The sequence below is a fragment of the Schistocerca piceifrons genome, chromosome 2 (assembly GCF_021461385.2).
Source record: "Schistocerca piceifrons isolate TAMUIC-IGC-003096 chromosome 2, iqSchPice1.1, whole genome shotgun sequence".
Lineage (NCBI taxonomy): Eukaryota > Metazoa > Arthropoda > Insecta > Orthoptera > Acrididae > Schistocerca > Schistocerca piceifrons.
This window is the reverse complement of record NC_060139.1, coordinates 443183108-443202980: the sequence shown is the minus strand read 5'-3', so window position 1 is coordinate 443202980 and position 19873 is coordinate 443183108. Positions and strand designations below refer to the sequence as shown.

Sequence of the window (19873 nt, the reverse complement as noted above, 5' to 3'; positions counted from 1 at the left end):
CGCTCGGCCACTCCGGCCGGTTCCACAAGTCTACCATGATGACAGAGACCACATATTTTTCAGCGAGGAGGCTACAAACGCTCTTAGTCTGCAGCTGGCAGCTCGAAAAGTTAGATGTGAATGGCAACGACGTAGAGGCGGCTCTCGAGCGAGAATCCTGACTGATGGAATCCTTGAAGAAGCGGTGCCTGGCCTGACAAAATTCACTCTGCACGAACTAGTCTAACCTGGCCCAAGCACTGCCCTAAACACCTCTCAGCATTAGGACACAAAAGGGCCTAATTTCGATCTTGTGTTTATGGAAGGGAAAAGGTTCATATGGCCCACGGTCTCTAGTGGCGCTTGGGTCGCCTCCTGGTCGACAGTTGGAACAATGCCGTCTGTCTTCCAGAGAACTGTTTCCTGTGTGTTAAGCATCTTCGAAACACTCATACGATGTAGATTTCTGATACCATAGGCGTTAAGTCTTGGTACAGCATATCTACCCTCCGGCCGTCGGTCCCAAAGCTCATCTCAACATCCCTGGAGTAGGCAGGTTCCGTAATGCAGCCTTGGAGGTTGGGAGCATGATGTCCACATCAATCGGTGTGAGTCCTGACATTGTGAGTGGAGACGTCAAAGGCTCCTCCAGTGAGCTGGCTTCAGCAATGGTTGAGATGGCCCATTGATGTCTAGGGTGGATTTGGTGGGTGTGGTGGGTGTCTGTGTCTCTGTAACAAAAGAAAGTGGTAGTTTCTCGGCATCAGTAGAAGGACCACAGCGAGATCTTGATTCGTTGACATATTTGTGGCACAGTGTGCTGTCCTGTAGTGCCACCTCAGCCATGGCTCTGCCTAGAAATTTGGACATTACTGTTGACGACAGGGATACATTGGGAATTTTCGCCTCATGTCAGTTGGAGGTAGGCATGCCTCAGGTCAATTTTTTCCACCCTCTAGATGAATCGTGATGTCCTTTATCTTAGATGTTGAGTACGCATCAGTGACTGATGGGGAATTGATGGTCGTCTTGAAATCTCCACAAATGCGTAGGGCACCATTTGTTTTTTAACAGTGACAATGGGAGTGTCCTCTTGACTGAGTGAGATTGGATTGAGGATGACCTCACCTTGCAGGCGCTGTAATTCCCCTTGAAGCTTATCCATAAGCGCAAAAGGAACACTTCTAGCCTTAAAAAACTTGGATGTTGCTGATGGGAGGAGGGCTACATGAACACCAACGTCTCTAACGCCCTAAGAAGGTTGTGAAGATATGGATCTGAATCTTGTAAGAAAAAAATCTTTAAGATATAAGTCTATACCCAGGAAGCTGACTGAAGGGTGGAGTCGTGAATTTCTAACCCGAGTGCATTAAAAAGATCCATACTTAAGTTAGTGACAGTTCTCAGGGCATCCGCTATCAAAGTCCTTGCCATGATGTTGTGCAACCAATACTGTATTTTGTCATGAATTGCACAATAATTTTTATAAGGACATTGTTATAAGTTCGCATTAGGGTATCAAATGGTCAGGAGGTAGAAGACATGGGCTGTAATATGATTCCCAATCGATAATGGTGGTGGCAGACACCCAATCTCTCTGCAAAGAGATGGGTTCATTATTGATTGTGACACTTAATGAGAGACTTTATGTAGAATGTGGTAACACTGATTGAATATGTGATAAGTCTGGGTACAGTTCATCAACGTTGTCTGCCCCCATGTCTGAAGGATTCATGCAGGTGCAGTCCACTGCTAACCTCAACGCTGAATAACGCACTTCGACCCTATGTCTGGTTTTCTCACAAGAGATGGACTTTGCTCGCCAATAACGCCATTGGTGTCGCTGATAATTTATAAAACACTGACTCCAGGAAGGAAGTCGTTGGATAGGGTGCTGGGGTGCTGTATCTTCGCCTGAACTTGTAACTCTGACTGGGCAGGTGACCCTAATTGGACTTTAGAGCGACACGTTTTCTGAGTTGCAAACAACTGTGAGGGGTCCTGTAGGGTAACCGAGGACCAAAGATATTGCTGAAATTCCTGATGATGAGAAGTCAAGTTTCTATAGATGGGTCTTTGAATTTCAAGAGATCAGTGCTAAGACAATCATCAGGGGTATGCACGAAATCGTATCTCTAACCAAGGAAAAAGCATATGATTGCCTGCACTCGGCGTTAGAGCACTGACAACAGCAGTTGCGAGATAAACCCTGTAGATGGGCAATCCAATTTCTGCATGACTGTAATTGGAGTTTATGACAACTAAAAAACTTATGGCGGCCTGCAGCCAAGTCCACTTGAGATTCAAATTACTCAAGTAAACTGACCTTCAATTTGTCATGTCGAAGGACACTAGGATCCACTTCTGTCGAATGCTGGAAAGCTGGGGTAACTGACTGGAAAACCTTGAATGTCTAGCCGATCTCAGAGAGGCGAGAGGAGATTTCTGGAGGCAACTTGAAAGTGGCCGCCAGGTGCTCGATCAGGATTTTGTGGGTGCATTGCATCTGCTGGAGCAGTTATCACGAAACAGAGAGTGTTCGACGATGGCCCTCTCCAGTACTTGCTCTAGACACTTCACTGAAAACGTGCAGAGGTTTCGCGATGTCGTAAGCAACGTTATAATGAGCGTACCGTCAAATGGAAAACACACGCAAGCCCTGGCTATCTAGATAATAGCACTTGCTTGAGACTGATCTGAACACACAAACCCATTGCCATACCATATTTCCGTAGATGGAGGTAAAAAAGGAGAGAGAGTGAGAGGAAAAGAGTGAGTGAGAGAGAGAGAGAGAGAGAGAGAGAGAGAGAGAGAGAGAGGAGTTCAAAATGGCTCTGAGCACTATGGGACTTAACATCTGAGGTCATCAGTCCCCTAGAACTTAGAACTAATTAAACCTAACTAACCTAAGGACACTACACACATCCATGCCCGAGGCAGGATTCGAACCTGCGACCATAGCAGTAGCGCAGTTCCGAACTGAAGCGCCTAGAACCACTCGGCCACTCAGGCTGGCAGAGAGAGAGAGAGAGAGAGAGAGAAGAGAGAAATCCAGGTACCAATGGTTGAACAAGCTTATTTATCAAAGGTTAATATCATGTCTACTCTAACATGGGTTGAAACAAAACATAAAGCAAGTCACTTCTTGAAACGGAGCAGTAATATTTCTGGTATTTAGAGGCCAGTTCGTTTGTTATTGACTCTAAGTTCATTTAACAAACAGTTTATAAACTATCTTAGTACGACATGCAGCTGTTTGAAACTTAAACAGAAAAAAATTAACAACTCCACAAGTCTGCCAGGCTTACCGAGTCCCCATCTTCTTTGGTGAGGAGGCCAGGAACTCCCTAAGTCCACAACTGAGCTCCCGGGATCGCTAAATTAGACGTGAACGTCAGAGATGTCGTGGAGGCGACTCTCGAGTAAGAATCCTGGCTGATCGAACCCTTGCGAAATCGCCGCCTGGCCCAGGGAAACTCACTCGGCGAGAGTTAGTCTGGCGTGGCCCGTGCACTGACCTAAATGGCACTGGGCACTAGGAGGCAGCCGGGCGTACTTCTGATTATGTGTCTTGTGGAAGAGAACAGGTGCAAAGATTGGGTTGGGTTGTTTGGGGGGAAGAGACCAAACTGCGAGGTCATCGGTCTCATCGGATTAGGGAAGGACGGGGAAGGAAGTCGGCCGTGTCCTTTCAAAGGAACCATCCCGGCATTTGCCCGAAGCGATTTAGGGAAATCGCGGGAAACCTAAATCAGGATGGCCAGACGCGGGAGGTGACTCTTAGCGGCGCTTGTGTCACCTCCAGATAGACGGTCGAAGCATGGCTGTCTGTCTTGTGGAAAACTTTCCCTTGTGTATTAAGCATATTCGAAGCACTGATGTTGGCTGCTGACACGCAGGTACTTAGCCATGGAAAAACAATGTGAAGTGCCATTAAATACACAACACGATCAATTCTGGGCCACAGAGCTGGAAATTTGAAAAATAGCCCTTACGTTTCAAATTTGTTAAGACTGGTGGCTGCACGCTGTCGTGAGGTGCCCGAGACGATATTTTTGGATAAGGCAACGTATGACCGCATGTTAACCTTTATTGTCTTGAGTTATCACGAAACAGAGGGTGTTCGACGGTGGCCCTCTCCACGACTTGCTCTAGATCTTTCACTGAAAACGTCTAGTCATGGCTTGCCGAGAGACTTGCACGTTACCATTCGTCAGGCATTACGACTGACGCACTCTGCCACAGTACGATATTGCATACTTCTATCTGTCATCCAAGTTCATTTCGTCTCGATGCCCACATTTAGCCACTGTTGAAGCCAGATGTGGCAGTCCTGTGTATTAAATTTTGCACAGTGAGTACAATCAAAATCAGCTACAAATTTAGTCGTTTATTCATCCTACTAAACTGTATGTGCACAGTAGGTAATACTTCATTATTTGATACCTTTATTGATGATGCAGTTTTAATGGCCAGTTAGTTACTTCAAGCCACTAATACCATAGCCTCATGCAATCATATTCCAAGTTCATTCTTGTCCAGTGCCCATTTGTGAATGTTTCCTTTACATAGACTGAAGATAGGCTGCCCGACATAGGTTGCATTTCCTAACGCTTTTATATCTCTTCTGTATTGCTTCTTACCTCTCATACCTTGAGCGAATAGGGGCTCTAATTTTCGGTAAAACGTTTTATTTTTCAAAGGAGCGAAGCTCAGATCTCTCTTGTGCCACCCCGCTAAAATTTTTCTGGGCGCCCGGAAAAATCACCTATGGCAAATAACGGAGGGAGTCCTTCACGAACAGTGAGTTAGGTTGGTGCCTCAAACTCATTCTTCATTTCAGATGACATGTACAGTGACTGGACGCTAAAACTCTTATTTTACTTCTTATAAGCTTTACCAGGGAATTTTATCCACTGTCTGGGAATCTGTAATTCTTCCATGAATAACTTCAGAAGAAATAAAATCCGATGCTTTCATGCAATTTATTAAAAATAATTTTAAATTGTTGGTCAGTATTTGTGGCTGTCGCCACAGCCATTCTCAAGGTTCTTGTCTTGTCCATTGCATCTTCTGCATGCCTAAAGTCAGCTGATTACTGCGCAGTTACTTATCGGTGTAAAGTGTACGTATACCTTCGTAAAATATTTGCCTGACATCAGATTATAATGTTAACTGGTTAATAGTACTGTTATGAACAGTTAACGGAAGAATCTGCTATGCTGTCTCTGCTCGACGTGTTTTTCCATTTCAGATTGGCGCAGCCACTGCTGTTGGGTCTGGTCATTCAGCATTTCTCCCCCAACAGCGACGTCACCCAGCAGCAGGCTTACTTGTACGCCAGCGGCCTGGTGCTCATCAACTTCGTCAAAGCGTTCTGCATTCACCAATACAACTTGAAAGTTTCCTTGGTCGGCATGAGGATCAGGGTTGCCTGCTGTTCCCTTCTCTACAGGAAGGTAGGCACAATGTCGGAAACTAAGACTATTACACAGAACAACCAGTGTCTGTGCAATGGATAACAGTTTTTCTGGCTGAATCGTTTTCTTATTACAAATTGACGACACAATGCTGTTCATAAGAAACACAATCACAGTTCCTTAAGGCACTAAACGGGAAACTAACTATATTATACTACCTGAACTACACAGCAGGACATTAATTCAGTTTGTCCTATCAGTGGATGTTACACTATGAATACGCAATGTGATCTTCGTACTTAGTGCCGCAGTTAGTATATAATGGTACCCTGAAACAGTGTATTTTGGATGACAAGCTAATACTGTCACATAAAGGACATTACAGATGTGTAGGTGAAATATGAATTTTCGTTGTCTGTGAGGTGGATGACAGATATGACCACTCTGACATTAATTTTCTTTCTTATTTGACGCAGGTTGCACACTTTACTCGTATTCTCACAAATTGTGCATCTGAAATAGATGTTTACTATTTTCTTAATGACACAATCAAAGTCCCCTTTCCATAATACATCACAACTTCTTTATCTGAATAGTGACAGCAATTTTCAGGTTTTCGTTGCCTTTATGAAATATTAGAAAGTGATACGACTGGCGGTCAGATCATATGCTCCAGTTAGTGTAAATTTAATACATCTCAATGAAAACTGTTTCATTGTAATTTCAGCACTGAAGCCAGCTACTGAAAAAGATCATCAGAGTACAAATTAGTATCAACTTTCTACTTTTTACAAAATTGCCATAATGATGACTACTCAGCCTTTGAGGTACAATAAGCCCTTAACATCAGTTAATAAAGGAAACTGTCTCCATCATACTAAATTTAGGGTGCAAAGCAAACAACCAGTTTCAATTTTTCTCCAAGAAAGCTACAGCTGATCTGTTTTGATGTTAAATTTAACTATAGAAATTATCCCAAAATCAGTCGTACCTCTTTTATTTTTGCGTTATTTACCTCTCTTCACATATGTTAAAGTACATACACTACAGAAATTTATGTTAATATTTATTTTTAAATTCTTATAGAACGTTGCTGTGTTTCCTTATTTTTACATTAAACTAAGCTCTCTTACATTACAAAAAAATTATACACTCACCTGTTAAATAAAGTTTTAAATTCAGCCAAAATTAACACTCGAAATATGTTTGCATTGTTCAAAGATTTACCTCATGAGAGAAAATAAGAGAAAGAAATAACAAAATTCGAGTTGATATCACTATAAAATTATTTTGACAGTAGTTATTAAAAGTATTATTTCAACAATTTGAATAATTCTTTTAAGATCATAGCTAGGACTTCCCTTATGTGTGTTATCCATTGAGCCGCAGATGAAAATAAAATTTCATTTATGCTTGATTCCTTCTGTAATCACACATATTTGTATGGCTAATAACATTTAATAGTTGAGACTGCAACTTACCAATGTGAGGAAAAACGGAAGTACGCAGCCGGCTTCGTATAAGGACGGTGAACTAAGTGGACTCTCCTGTCGGATTTTCTCAGATCACAAGTGTGTTGTCATTGTTAAAATCTATTTGTGCGGTTTCGTTTTGATGCTAACCCTGCAAAATGAAACATTGTTCTTGATTCTAGGATGAAGGCATACTGTGTAGAACATCAGATTTGATTTATTATACCACTAACAGGCTTGCACAGCCAGTTTTGACGCCAAACTGTGAGTGTCAGGTGTTCAAAATGAGCGACGTTAGTTGTGGGGCTGTGCCAGTTTCAGCACAAAGTGCCCGTTATTCTCCTTATGTAAGGAAACTGGCCACTAGGTCTCACGCCCTTATGTAAAAAAAAAAAAAGTAATTTGTGTTCTTAATGCAAAAAAATTGCTCACTTGTGCTCTTGGTTACGTTTATATAAATCTATTTTTCTTTTAACGTAATACTAATGACCATAATTTATGACCCACTATAATAAAATTGCTGTCAGGTAATTTTAGTATTATCTTAATTACCATAATTATGACTAAAATGGCCGCCTCCATTTCCCCTCTTCTCCTGTCCGGGAGCATAATCCAATTGGCATGAGTTCACACCCAACAATCTTTGTGGTGTGGTAGTCACCATTAACAGATGTCATTCACGCTATGTTTGTCAGTCGATCACCATGAAGCATCATCGGGAGTAAGCCACTGCCCCCAGGCAACAAACGTGTGAAATTTAGGTGACATACGCAATTTGCTTCAGGGTGTTCTCGCCAAAGGAATTTTCTCCAAGCACTACAAACATATGACCACGTAAATTGCTATTTACAGTTTTTCGGGCATTTGTTACAGATTTACTCGATTTCCTCCCAGCATTCCAAATGCACACTTTTCAAGACTGTCATCCAAAGACACATGTATTCTAACATTCTGCGTGATGTCTGTTGTTCTATATCGTGTCTCCCTACCACTTTCGCACAGATGAGACTTCTGCAGTTCTGAGTGAAGCTTTATGCGCTGTTATGCGGCATCACGTGCGCTCATTACCTTGTCGGTGTTCGTCAGGGGGCAGCGGGCAGCACAGCTCCGTTCACCTCGCCGTCTCGGAAGCAACTCTTTTCTAACTTCTCCTTACTACAATTTACCGAAGTTGGTTTAAAAAAACTATCTGGCTGTGGTTTCATCTGACCAATCAGGGTCTCAATGTTAACCTTAGGCTCCGCCTACAAAAATTCTGTCTATCCAATGAGAAACGTTATACTTTTCGTGGTGGGGCAATGTTTTTAAAGATTACAACGTAACAGAGACGCGAAAAAGTCTCACGCTAAAACTTGCAGCTGGTGTGGTCCTTTTAGTGTTATCGTAAGATCTACACTGTTCTTCTGGAAGGCTCTATCTTTTAACATGGGCTGAGGGGTGGTCCTGACGTAACAGAGACGCGAAAAAGTCTCACACTAAAACTTGCGGCTGGGGTCGCCCTTTTTGTGTTATCGTAAGATCTATACTGTTCTTCTGGATGGCTCTAGCTTTTAACATGTGCTGGGGATGGTCCTAGCGGTTAGCTGGCGACGTGGGTGTCCGTCCCTTATCGTAGGGCCTTCTAGCTTAACACGGTTCTGCTCTCGGCTTCTGTTCTCGTTTCTCCCCTCGGAACTGCGTCTGTCTCATGGTGGGAAGGTATGACATGCATTTAGGCATTCTTGTGTTGGTCTGTGGTATTCCATTTGCTCACTCATTACTCGTATTATTTTGGTTAATTTAATGTCACGATTTATTCAGAGCTATGTGACATACTACTGGATTTGCTTATCATGTCAAGGTTTTCAGGGAAGGTGTTGGATTTGCCTGACACCTTACATGTCACCACCCTTCGAACTTTATTTTTGCACTGAAGTTAGGCAATGATTGAATCATTGTCTAAGTCAGTCAAAAATTATTCCGTTATCTAAATTTTGTGGCCTACTGTTCAGCCACGTTATTCTGTTCTATGCTAGTTTGTATTACTAATTTATATTTCTATATTCTTCCACATTATTATCAAAAATATGTTTATATTGACAAGGGAAGAATATTTTTATTCTATTATAATTATTATTTTTTTAATTATTTTCTTTCTTTATTTAATTGTGAAGTTTGTTTTTTAAGAAGTTTGTTATCGAAAGTGAGGAGTCTTTCACATCGATTTTCTTAGAAATATTGTTTTTATAAATGTAGTAATTAAGTAAAATCTATTCCCAACACATTTTCTAAATATCATGTACAAGTAAAATGTTTTTGTTTCCGGACAATCATTTCAACATTGTTACACTAACAAGTATTTCCAAGAATTGCTTTGACAAAGAAATATACATACACAAGTATTGAGATATTATCATAACAAATGGTACAAATGTTAAAAAAAGGGGAAACATCCAACAAGATAATTTTTTATTCTTAGTTTTTATAAGGACAAAATAAGTAAAATGTAGTTATTCTTTTATTTTTATGAGAAAATAAGTGGCATATAGTTTTAGTGTTTATTATGCCTTACTTTTGTTCTTTATACACTGTCCATTTCAGAACTAATGACTTATTTTTATCGATAGTCTATTTTTTACTTAAGTCTATAGTCAATGACTGTTATTTTGTAGTTTATTAGCTGTCTGGTGTGCTTAACTTATTTAGTTTTTCACACATTTCTTTTGCACAATTCCTACATCACGTAATTTGATTTCACACATTCACACAATCCTATGAATGTTTAAGCGTGAGGTTGGCGAATGTTTTTGTACGAAGGTGATGGACTTGAGCGAGATGGATGTGGGCAAGTATTTGATGTACAGCTTCGTTCGTCGTTCCTTGTTGGCTTTGAAAGTGTGTGTTGCTGTTGTGGAGGTCCCATAATGGAATGGAGCTGTGAGTGCAGAATCTCGTGGTTTACTGGCTTTGTATGCGTGAAAGTCATCGTTATGTGTCGCTGAAAGCGGTCATTTTTCTTTGTAATACTTCGCAGACGACTAGTTTACAATAGGATAGGGATTTGGGAAGGTATGTCGTCTATTGTTCACCTATCTTCTTTCTTGGACTCAATCTTGAGAACCTTCAACTTCTGTTCTTCCTGCTTTTTCTGTTCTTCTTACTTGATTCTTGGTTCTTCTCTGGGCAGGATATGGAAATATTTATTGATAACTAGTCACTTTGAAGTTCTCCTCTTAGTAACAGTTTGATAAATTGTTTGGGCATGTCAATTTTACTTTGTGGAAGTTTTCTTCAGTTTCGTGCATCAACGTGCTGTTTAATAGCAGTAGTGTGACTTTTACACATATTTTTTTGCCAGTGGTGGCTTGCCCAAGTGGTCTTCTCGTCGGGCCATTTTTTGCTCACTCCGCTGAGTTGGGGTGTTCGGAGACTCTTCTGGCGTTCGGTGTCCTATCGTGTCTCTGCAGGGTTCCACCACTGTGTGGTTCCGTGTTCTGTCCCAGCAGGGTTCCTCCACCCTGTGGTTCAGCTTGGCAGCAGATTTATTTACTGCCCACTTCGGCTACAAGGGCCTTCTGTTGGTCTCGCTGTCCTTTCCCTTCTCTCGACGCTTCTGCCTTGTAGGAATCGTGTCTTGCTAATTACGTCCTTTTCTTTCTTGATACTTCTCGCGTTGCAACTTGTGGGTCATTGCATCTCGTCCTTGCTGGAGTTTTTACAATGGTTCTTACAAAAAGTTTTACTTATAATCATCTAACATATGTCTAGTACCTACATTGTTTTACGCCTTCTTAAAAGCTTTACAAATTTCGGCGCCCTTTCCATGTTACAATTCTAAGATATTTTGAGTCTTAACGTCTACAAGAATCCTCAAATTCGTTTTTTATTTTTGTGTAGTGTCGTGGTGTATAGCATTTTAGTATTTCATGCTGTTAGACTATCTACGCTTTATCCCTTCACCTTAATCTATGGTACTATTGGTGTAATTTTTGTTTTTATTGAAACTACTTTCTTTTTCCCACCTTCCTCTCTCTTCATTCTTCTTTCTCCTGACGATCTTATCTGCAACATAATCTTGAAATATTGTGCTAATTATTTACCAGTAATAAAATTAACCTTCAAACTTTTTGATATGGCTCACATGGTGAAGTCCTAAGGTTTTGCTTGTTTTTGGGTTAATTAGTTTCACAGCATTATCATGAGCAATTTGGCTAATTATGACAGGTCCTTTGTATGCAGTGTAAAACTTATGTATTTTGTGTTTCTGTTTGCTGGAGAGATGGTGTGTTTTTACAAATACTTTCTGGCCTACTGAGAATGTGCTTTTAATTGCTGTTCTATCTCCTCTTTCTTTTCATTTAATGGCTGCCTTTCTGATGTTGGAGAGTGCTGTTGCTATGACTCGTTTGTGCTGTCTACATGGTACAATAGGAAATCTAACATTTTCTCTGGTTATATTTGGGGGTTCAATATTTTTAAGTACAGTAACTGGAGGTAGTAGTGTAATGCTATGTGGCGTTTCATTTATTTCTTCTTGAAAATCTTTAAGGTATATATCCCAAGTGTCGTGTCTTTTGCCTGCATATAATTGGCATAAAGTGCCTATGTCCTTCATAGATCGTCTGCTGGATTTACGCTAGGTTTGTACTTAGATATGAAGATGGGTTTTATTTTGTGTTGTTTTAACGTGTTCTGCCATTGCACTGATTTGTATTGTGGGCCATTATCCGAAATTATTCGTTCCACTCGACCTACTTGTCTGAGAAAATCTTGTCTAAATGCTTTACGTACAGTAAGACCTGTTGCCTGTTTTAATGGTGTCAAGGTAACATATTTAGAAGTAAGTTCCAAAACGACAAATATGAAGATATATCCATTTTTTGTGCGTGGGAGGGGCCCCATCAAATCTGTTGCAGCTATCTGTTTTAATATTTTAGGGATTATTGGAAACACAGGTGGTTTGGTTTGGAAAGTGACGTGTTTAGCCCTCATACATTTTTTGCATTTGACTAATACTGTTATAATTCGTCTTTCCATATTACGAAAATGGCTTTTTTGTTTTATTTTTAAACAGCATTTCTTTGGTCCAAAGTGGCCATTACTTAAATGTGTATACCATAGGTACTTATTAATTAGTTCATCTGGGATATAAATTAACCATTCATTCGTTGCAACATTTCGTCTAAAAAATAAAACATTGTTTTTTACGAGATAGTGCTGTCGAATGTCTGAAAAATCCTTACTTCTCCACTTGTGTTTGATTCCTAGTATTTCGGGATCCTTGTCCTGTTCTTTGCCTATGTTTTTCAATGCTGTCGTAATGTAGTTTTCGAAAGGTACTTGTTTCATATAGCACATTGTAAACTGGTCTTCTGCTGCTTCCAAACCTATGTTATTGGATGCACCCTGTGGACATCGTGATAAAGCATCTGCTAATACATTCGCTGGTCCTGTTATGTGTGTAATAGTGAAGTCAAATTCTTGTAGTATTAACATCCATCTGGCTAACCTCCCATGAGTTAGTTTGGCGGATAACAGAAATTCTAATGCTTTGTGGTCAGTGTATACTTTTGTTTTTCTTCCGAATAGGAAGTATCGAAAACGTTGGAAGCCTCATACAATGGCCAATGCTTCCAGCTCCGTGACTGAATAGTTTTTCTCGCTTTTTGTGAGTACCCGACTGGCAAATGCAATTGTTATGTATGATCTTAGCCCTGCCTGTTCGTATTCTTGGAATAAAACAACTCCTAAACCTGTTTTCGCGCTGTCAGTGACCATACAAAATTTTTGTGTTAGATCAGGATGTGCTAAAATCGGTGCTGTTGTTAGTACGTTTTTCACTTTTAAAAATTCTTCATTGGCTTGTTGATCCCATACCCATGGCGTGTTTTTTCCAGTCAATGCACATAGGCGTGGTGTTGCGAGAGAGTCGATCCACATAAATTTTTTATAGAATCCGGTGAGACCTAGAAATTCTCCGAGAGTTTTCTTATTATATGGAGTACAGAATTCTTTGATTGCCGTTAGTTTTTCTGGGTCGGGCATTCCCCCTTTCTCTGAAATTATGTGTCCCAGAAATTTGACCTCTCGCCTTCCAAATTTGGATTTTGTTGTATTTACTGTGACCCCATGCTCTTTCATGATCTGTAAAAACTGATTTAATGTGTCGTTGTGATGTTCCCAAGAGGGTTCTGCTATAATCACATCATCAATATAACAAGTAATTTTTTGTAAAATATCAGGATTGAGTATAGTATTAAATCCCCTAATAAAAGCTGCTGATGATATGTTTAAACCAAATGGCAATCGTTTAAACTGGTAACATCTACCGAATACGATAAATGCTGTAAATTTTCTACATTCTGGGGCCAATTCTGTTTGCCAGAAAATACTCCGTAAATCAATTGATGAAAATATCTTAGCACCGTGGAGGTTTTGTATCAATTCTTCTAATTTTTCTGGGCGATCTGTCTCAGTGTCTGGAATCAAGCACTAACCTGATGCTCCCATCTCGTTTTTGTACAATATGGAGCGGGCTGTTATATTTGTAGGTAGCTGGTTCAATAATATCGTCATCTAACATTTTAGATATCTCCTGGAATACTTTATTCCTGTAGCTTAATGGGATTATATAGGGTGGCACTCTAAATGGTTTGTGCTGTTTTACTTCAAACTTGCACTGAAAGTGTTTAATACAGCCAGTCTTAGGTAAAAATACCTCTGCTTTATCTCGTAAAATACCCTCTAATTCCCTTTTACTGTGTTCCGAAAAACCTTGAACTTCTTTCAATTTTTCATCGATTTCTTTATGGACTTCTAACATGAGTTGAGGCGATTCCGCCTTTTGTGCATCCTCTTTATTTCGCGTCATTCTTAATTGTTTGTTTATAACTGGTATTTCTTCTAATTTTAGCTTTTGCTCAAAGAGAAGTGTGACATTCCCGAATGTTACGCTACCTTTCCCCACATCTATTATCGCTCGTCTCTCATTTAAAAAATCTGCACCTATAAACAAATCTACAGTTAGTTTAGGTATAATCACGAAGTTGGTTTCGGTCTTTTGACCTTGGTACGAAAGAGTTAACCTTGTTTGTCTCGTAACTTCCGCAGCATTGTTTCTAATAGGACCTCTTACTTTAATCTTACGTGTTTTCAGAACTGGCAATTCCTCATTGGCATTACACTGCATGAATAAATTTTCTGAGATCGCAGTCAGTTCACTTCCGCTATCAATTACAATATTGACTGGGATATGCTTTACCATGGCCTTCACAATTGGTTGAATTTGAAAGGGTTGGTTCTGTTCTTCTTCTTCTTGCATCAACGGATCCTCCACTGAATCATACATGACTCTTTTTAGGAATTTCCCTTGTGAATTCGAACTTCCTGTAGGATAAGCTTCGACTGCTACTTCTCTCTCTTTTATTTCTTCTTCTCTATTTCTTCCTTCATTTACGCTTTCTTCAACATCCTTTACTTTTTCCTCATCCTCGTCTATCTTCTCCTTCTTCGTCGCTACTGCCACATAATCGCATCTAAATGCTCTAATTATCGCTTCATAACTTCCTTCATTATATACGTTGGGTTGTGTGCCCAATTGTAACTTATTTTCAACTTCTGTCGACTGCGCATGATCCTCATTGAATTCGCTTTCTCTGGTTTCCATCTCAAATAGCTCTGCAATACTCATTACTTCGTCTTTTCCTCCTACATTCGTTGTGCATGCCTCTGGTAATTCATCTTCCTCGTCAGTATTCTCCCAATTAATTTCGTCCCAACACGATATTGTTATTTTCGTGTCTTCGTTTTCATCTGGTCTCTGCGGATTTGTTTCTTCCTTCTTCTCTTCTCGTGATAAGATTTTTACTTCTCTTTTCAAGGTGCTGCAATTGTCCTGGGTCGGTGCGTCATTCTCTTTGGCATGGGCGCTTAGCTTTCAATTCGAACGTTTATCGGGGTTTGGTGGTCTTACCTCCACCTCTTCTATCTGTATTCTCTTTTCTTGTTCAGCTTGTTGATAGTGGTTTCTTTGTTGATAATTTGTCGGTCTATTGGTTCTCCAGTACCCGTTCCGGTTGTCGTTATTCCCTCTGTAATAGTTGTTGCCGTTCCTGGGTGAATTACAGTTATTGCCATATTCTCTTCTAAATCCATAACCGGTTCTTTGTTGAAATCTATTGTCGTTTCTTGGCGCGACGTTATCACATGGTTCGTAATTATTGTTTCTTCGTACTGTGTCTTGTGGATTCCACTGCTTTTTGCTTTCGTTTTCACGTGCGCTTCGTCTTTTTCTTGCGTCATCTTCCGAAAATATGAACTCTAGTTCCCTTAGAATACCTTTAAATGCTTCGACGTCATTGCCTCCGCGACCTACTAATGATTGCTGGTATTTCAATTGTAGCTTCATCGCGCATAATTTAATCAACTCTCCGTCACTGTATGGTACATCTAAGCATTGATTTTTCTTTTCCATTAATTCGAAAAATTTCACGGGACTCTCCTCTCCTGAATTTTCAAAATATGGGTTCTGTAATAATTCGTACTTCACTCTGTTCTGTGCTTCGCTTGACCAATATCGTGAGAGAAACTTCTCTCTGAAATCTTCGTACGATCGGCATGTCGCTGCAACATTCTGCATGGTTTCTGCGACTGTTCCTGACATGTGGGCACATATAAAGTCTAATTTGTGTGCTAGCGTCCAGTGTTCTGGTAATCCTACTCGAAATTGATCAATAAAAGTTCGTGGATGTAATGAGTTTCCTTCTCGAAAGTGTTGAAATTTTCTGACTGTGAGGAAATGATCGTTGTCGTACTTCGTCAAAGTTCCATATGAAATTCGCGATTCTTCGCCACGTTTGTTTCTGAATAGTATCGTTGGAGTGGTACGCAATAATTTTCTTCCATCGGTTTGCGAACGTGTAGCTAAATGCATTGCACTGTACTCTTCGCGACCTGGCTTTCTATTGTCAGGTATTGGTTTGGTATGTTGTCTGGCTAACCTTGCTGCTTCATTACACGATCCAAACTGTCTTGAAACATACATTTGTGGTTCTGCATGTGTTTGTGATGACGTTTGTTCATCAAGAATTTCGAAACGTGTTTGTTGCTGTGCAGGCTGTCTGATTTCACGTATGTTACTTTCCGCCTGTGATTGGAATCGTCGTTAATTGCTTGTTTTTCCGGTGCTGTTACAGATACGGATGTGGTTGCAGACTCTGTGCTTGTTCGATCCTGTTCACTACGCTCTTCAATCGTTTGCAACAACTCTGCTCGCAATTTCTGAAATTGTCGCTTCGTTTGCGCTTCTATTTTGACTGTGCGGTTATCATATCTTTTCAGCGCTGCTTTCATGATACGTTTGTGTAACACACTGTTTTCAACCACTTCACGCGCTGTACCTGCTGCTTGTCTAGTAATTTCGTTTATCTGTTTCTCTAGTTACTTGACTTCTCCCTGGGTGTTGTTACGTAATGTTTTGATCTCGTCCTGAATGTCATTACGCAATGTTTGTACGTCCGCTTGTACCTTGTCAATGTCTATTCTCAATTGATTGTGACCTGTTATTAAGTTTCCTATCACTTCTCGAGATTCTTTTGCCTCGTCTTCAATATGACTTAGGTGTAACTGAATTTTTTTGTTTTGTTCTTTAATCGCACGCATTTGTCTCGTGGTTTCTGCATTCTGAATTTGAATTTGGTTCGCTATGTCTTTATTTTGCCTTGTCATGGTTTCCGTAATTTGTTGTAATAATTCTGCCAGATTGGTGGGTCCTATTGCGTTTTCTTCCGACGTCCTACGCTCTGTGTTTTCGCCCAAGTGTTGGTTCGCAACCGATTGCATTGAACTGTGCTGTGACACGTTTCTGCTCGCATTCCTTGTACTCTGTGGTGAGGGAGCTCTGATTACTTGTACTATGGGTTCTACGTATTCAAGACGCAAGTTAGAATCCTCATCGACTGTCTCTCTACTTTCCTGCTCCTCTGTCGTATGCTGACTTACGTTTTCTATGCCTTGACGTACATTATCCTCGTTATGGTGCGTTATGTGTCCTATTTCTCGCGATACTGCATCGTCTGTTGTACTGCCCTCTATTCTCTGTCCATTTTCATGCTGGGTCTCTACCTCAATTCGGTCAAGGTCTCGATCTGCCATTGCTAATTTTTCCGAATCCCTTATTTTCTGTTTTAAAAGCAATTCACGTGCCCTACTTCGAGTCAACATGCGCTCATATGATCTCACGCGTTTCATAAACTTTTTGTTCACACGACTTGACACTTATTATACCCAAGACTGACAATCCATTCACTTACTTGTTGGGACAGAAACAACTTGTCAACGATATATCCGCCACCTGTGCGCTTGTATTGAGGAGAAAACTTAATTCTAACAATTTTTAAAATTTATAACTTAATCATGCTATTGTCTCTGCTAGAATGTTTCACTATCTATCGCTGCAGCTACTGTTTTCAACTATTTACGCCTTTCAAAAAAATTTTTTTTATTATGAAAGGTTTTTTAACAGGATATTTTTCTGACCTAGTTAGGCATATGGTCGACCTTCAATCACGGTATTTTACCATCCTGGCAGGGTCGCCATTTTCTAACATTCTGCGTGGTGTCTGTTGTTCTATATCATGTCTCCCTACCACTTTCTTGCAACAACGCTCTGAGCATGTTTTTTGGGGAATTGACTAGTTTGAACCTGGGACCTGTTGCTGGTAAGGAGACGTCAGACCACACATGACATGTAGAGTTCAGTGAGACTAGCGATGATATAACCAAATACTTAATGATTTCAGCGTCAGCTCCACTGCACTCCCTGTAAAAGAATCTTAATACTAACTAAATTTAGTGGAAGGGGTTCAAGGCTTTCCTATTTTTAGTTAGCCGGTAAAATAACGTCGAAAAAGCAGTTAAGTTTACTATTGGAAATTTTATTCTACTCACAAAACATAGTTTATAAATTGCACTATTGATAAAAGGAAATGTTTTAATACAGGATGGTAAAAACCAACTGCGTTCAACAAAAATGTGAACGAATATTCCCTGAATGGGTTTCCAAGTTCTACAATGGATCGAAGGATGACCTATGCCATATCACATCTATAATCTAGGTTTAAATTAAGTTTCAAAAAAAGAGAAAACTATCAAAATGGTCTACAGTGACCCTCAATTATATTTAATAACTTGTCTAACTTGTCGTACATTACAGTGGCTGATGTGGCTTCTCAATAACTATATAACAGAAAAATCATCGCGTTTCAGATTTGTACTTCAAGTGGCAAATGTGAACACCATGAGCTTTAATTGACGATCGACACTAGCATTACGCACAGATGAGACTTCTGCAGTTCTGAGTGAAGCTTTATGCGCTGTTATGCGGCATCACGTGCGTTCATTACCTTGTCGGTGTTCGTCAGGGGGTAGCGGGCAGCACAGCTCCGCTCACCTCGCCGTCTCGGAAGCAACTCTTTTCTAACTTCTCCTTACTACAATTTACCGAAGTTGGTTTAAAAAAACTATCTGGCTGTGTTTTCATCTGACCAATCAGGGTCTCAATGTTAACGTTAAGCTCCGCCTACAAAAATTCTGTCTATCCAATGAGAAACGTTATACTTTTCGTGGTGGGGCAATGTTTTTAAAGTTTGCAACGTAACAGAGACGCGAAAAAGGCTCACGCTAAAACTTGCAGCTGGTGTGGTCCTTTTAGTGTTATCGTAAGATCTATAGCGGTTAGCTGGCGACGTGGGTGTCCGTCCCTTATCGTAGGGCCTTCTAGCTTAACACGGTTCTGCTCTCGGCTTCTGTTCTTGTTTCTCCCCTCGGAACTGCGTCTGTCTCACGGTGGGAAGGTATGACATGCATTTAGGCATTCTTGTGTTGGTCTGTGGTATTCCATTTGCTCACTCGTTACTCGTATTACTTTGGTTAATTTAATGTCACGATTTATTCGGAGCTATGTGACATACTACTGGATTTGCTTATCATGTCGGGGTTTTCATGGAAGGTGTTGGATTTGCCTGACACCTTACAGTTTAAATGGGACTTTATATGTTTAACGATTATACCACAATGCATTACTTAAAAAAGTTCATTGATATCCCAATATTTCAATGGTTAAAAATGATCACAGTCCATTACATAAGCAAGTATACTGATATCCAAATAGTTTAATGTTTAACAATTATCATTGTCCATTATTTAAACAAATTAGCTCTGAAATACATCCTGAAAGTGGCATCAGAACAGCATGCGACTACGAGGGCTTTCGACGGTGCTCACTTATGTAAAATTTGCCGCCAGAGAATGGGAGTGCTGTTCCTTCCATGCAGACATATTTCTGCTCGCGTTAAATGTGCACCTCACTTTTCCTTGTGTGCTGTGTATCGGAAACCTGTTTCAGTGACAGAAGAACATTTTTGACGGAAACAACAATTCTGCAGGCAGTAGTACTACTTAATTATACACTTTTATACATTGCTAATATAAATGGTGGAACATAAATGATTATTGTTAAAATTTAGTCATTTTCTTCTTTCCTACATCAAATACATTTAGGTCAACTCTTAGTATGATAGCTGTGATTACACCAAGACATTAACACACTCTTGGAAAAAACTGAGCAGCGTTAAAGAATCTTAGTGTCATAACATAGAAATGGCAGTTGGTACCACCATTTGCCGGTATAGATGGTCTTCCTTATAGTTAAAAAACACTATTTCATTCCTCAATATTTTTAAGACATTGAAGCCCGTACTACAGTGTGTCGTTTCATCGGTTAACAGCTACCTAGGGATGTGTGAACAGCATATCATTTGAATCCGAATAACGCATATCGAAAAGAGCGAACTCAGTAACAACAAAGAGAGCAGTGTGATGTACAGGGTGATCATGATTGAAGTTCCAGTTTCAAAACGCTGCTAAAAAAAATTGCTGCTCAGAATGACGTCGAATTTGAAAGAAATGTTATCGAAGAAGGAGAAAACGTTACGGAAATAAAAAAAAGTAACGAGAGATTTCCCA

The 19873-nt window shown here is 40.1% G+C and overlaps 1 protein-coding gene across 1 annotated transcript in view; it reads left to right on the top strand.

Moving 5' to 3' along the window:
- LOC124774916 (ATP-binding cassette sub-family C member 4-like) overlaps positions 1–19873 on the top strand; it is a 296627-nt gene that overhangs the window by 120103 nt on the left and 156651 nt on the right. Inside the window, exon 5 of the mRNA XM_047249591.1 lies at positions 5234–5438. Coding sequence (XP_047105547.1) covers positions 5234–5438 — 205 coding nt within the window. The remainder of the gene's footprint in view (positions 1–5233; positions 5439–19873) is intronic.